The sequence below is a fragment of the Ipomoea nil genome, unplaced genomic scaffold (assembly GCF_001879475.1).
Source record: "Ipomoea nil cultivar Tokyo-kokei standard unplaced genomic scaffold, Asagao_1.1 scaffold0436, whole genome shotgun sequence".
Classification (NCBI taxonomy): domain Eukaryota; kingdom Viridiplantae; phylum Streptophyta; class Magnoliopsida; order Solanales; family Convolvulaceae; genus Ipomoea; species Ipomoea nil.
In genome coordinates this window covers 654,068-656,114 of record NW_017616864.1, presented here as the reverse complement: position 1 = coordinate 656,114, position 2,047 = coordinate 654,068, and the positions used below count along the sequence as shown (strand labels likewise).

The window sequence follows — 2,047 nt, the reverse complement described above, 5'->3', positions numbered from 1 at the left end:
ACTTGTATGCTTTGATTGCTATACCAGTAGATTTGATGCCAGTAGATTTGATTGCCAGTAGATTTGATTTGATTATACATGATCTTAAACATAGCTATTCTAACTTTGAGATGGATGGTTTCATTGAACACATACATACAGTATATTTGATTATACATGATCTTGAAGAACTTGTATATTGGTTGCTGCTTATAATACACTTTGGTTGCTGCTTATTTGGTTTATTGATTTTGATCACTAATTATTGTGTGGTTATGACCTATGTGTTAGTTTTAATTGTGGTTATTTGTTATCATTTTTTTTGTGTATAGATGGATAGAAATCATGTGCGTGCAACTGTTATGGGTGCAGCAAGTGCTATACTAGCTATGGGAGTTCTTCTATTACAACAACTTAGGAATAGAAACCAAATAGAACATGACATTGTCAATAGAGATAATGAGCGAGAGAGTTACATAAATAGTATCTTGTGTGAGGGTGATAACAAATGCATTAGCGTTATTAGAATGCGACCTATTTCCTTTTATAAATTGTGTGACCTTCTTGCTACTAAGAACTTATTACGCACAACTAGAGCCGTAAGTATTAAGGAACAAGTTTTAATATTTTTACATATAATAGGTCACAATGTACGCTTTCGAGTAATTGGATCAAGGTATTATAGGTCAATTGAGACAATTCACCGTTACTTTAGAAGTGTTTTGAGAGCCATTTTATCTTTGTATACGAACCTCATAGTATTACCGGACGGTGAAGTAACTCCTCATGAAATCATTAGCAATCCGCGATTTTATCCCTATTTCAAAGATTGTTTAGGAGCAATAGATGGAACCCATATTCGTGCATCCGTGCCAATTAATATGCAAGGAAGTTTTCGCGGACGTAAGGGTGGAACAACACAAAATGTATTTGCTGCCGTCACTTTTGATTTGCGATTTTGTTATGTGCTAGCTGGGTGGGAAGGTAGTGCACATGATTCTCGAGTCTTGAACGATGCACTCACACGTCCAAATAAATTTAAAATTCCAGAAGGTATAAAATAAAATTATGTAATCACTTTTTACATTGTGTTGTTTGTTATTGCATATAAGTAATCAAATTATGTAAACTTGTAGGGAAATATTATCTTGGTGATGCTGGATATGGCATACGGAATGGAATACTTACTCCATACCGTGGTGTTAGATACCATTTGAAAGAGTTTAGTGCTCATCGTCCTGAGAATAAGAAAGAACTTTTCAATCTTCGTCATTCGTCCTTACGTACATCTATTGAGAGAGTGTTTGGAATTTTGAAGAAACGGTTCCGTGTGTTAGATGCTGAACCTTTTTGGGATTACCAGACACAAGTGGATATAGTTTTAGCTTGTTGTATAATTCATAACCATATTATGGGAGTTGATCCTAATGATGAGCTTAATCAAGCAACAGTTGATGTTGATGACGATAACTTGTTGCCCTTATCTCATACGCAAACAGAAGAAAGACAAGAAGTTAGACAATGGAATGCAAAGAGAGATGAGATCGCAGAACAAATGTGGAATGAATTTCTTATTAGGAACTAGTGTCTAGTTTCATATATTTGAGTATGCTTTGTTATTGGATATTATTAGTTACGTTGTTGAACATTTCTTATTGTTGTGTACTTGATTATGCTTTGTTATTGGATATTATTATATGGACATGAGTATGCTTTGTTAATGGATATTATGTTTCATTGGTTGACGTTGGTTGTTATTGTTTTTATGTTATTATAGAAACATGAATAAGGGAAAGGGAATTGCCACTTCTAGACAATTTCGGTGGACAAAGCCAATGGAGGGCGTATTTTTAAAGATATTAGCTGAAGAGGCTAGGAATCCCAATAATCCAACTAACAATTTTAGAACATCTTCATTCAATCGTGTTGCATCTACCATATCTGAACAATTTAATGTTGCATGTGAAGTCAAACATGTTGAGAATCACTTGAAAATAGTGAAGAACACATGGATGATGATATGCAAGCTGAAGGGGATGAGTGGTCTTGGATGGGATGATAACTTGAA

General features: G+C 34.4%; 1 protein-coding gene across 1 annotated transcript; it reads left to right on the top strand.

The window, feature by feature from the left end:
- The first annotated feature begins 311 nt into the window (after nt 1-311).
- On the top strand, nt 312-1,564 carry LOC109172837 (putative nuclease HARBI1). The gene is made up of 2 exons (XM_019322062.1): nt 312-1,032; nt 1,116-1,564. Exons 1-2 carry the CDS (start codon nt 312-314, stop codon nt 1,562-1,564), a joined length of 1,170 nt encoding a protein of 389 aa, XP_019177607.1.
- Nucleotides 1,565-2,047: the final 483 nt, after the last annotated feature.

What these genes read in the sequence shown, in the direction of transcription:
- LOC109172837 (XM_019322062.1), top strand. Translation starts at nt 312, where the DNA reads ATGGATAGAAATCATGTGCGTGCAACTGTTATGGGTGCAGCAAGTGCT. An exon ending in TAAATTTAAAATTCCAGAAG is followed by an intron (nt 1,033 to 1,115) that starts GTATAAAATAAA and finishes GTAAACTTGTAG; the next exon opens with GGAAATATTATCTTGGTGAT.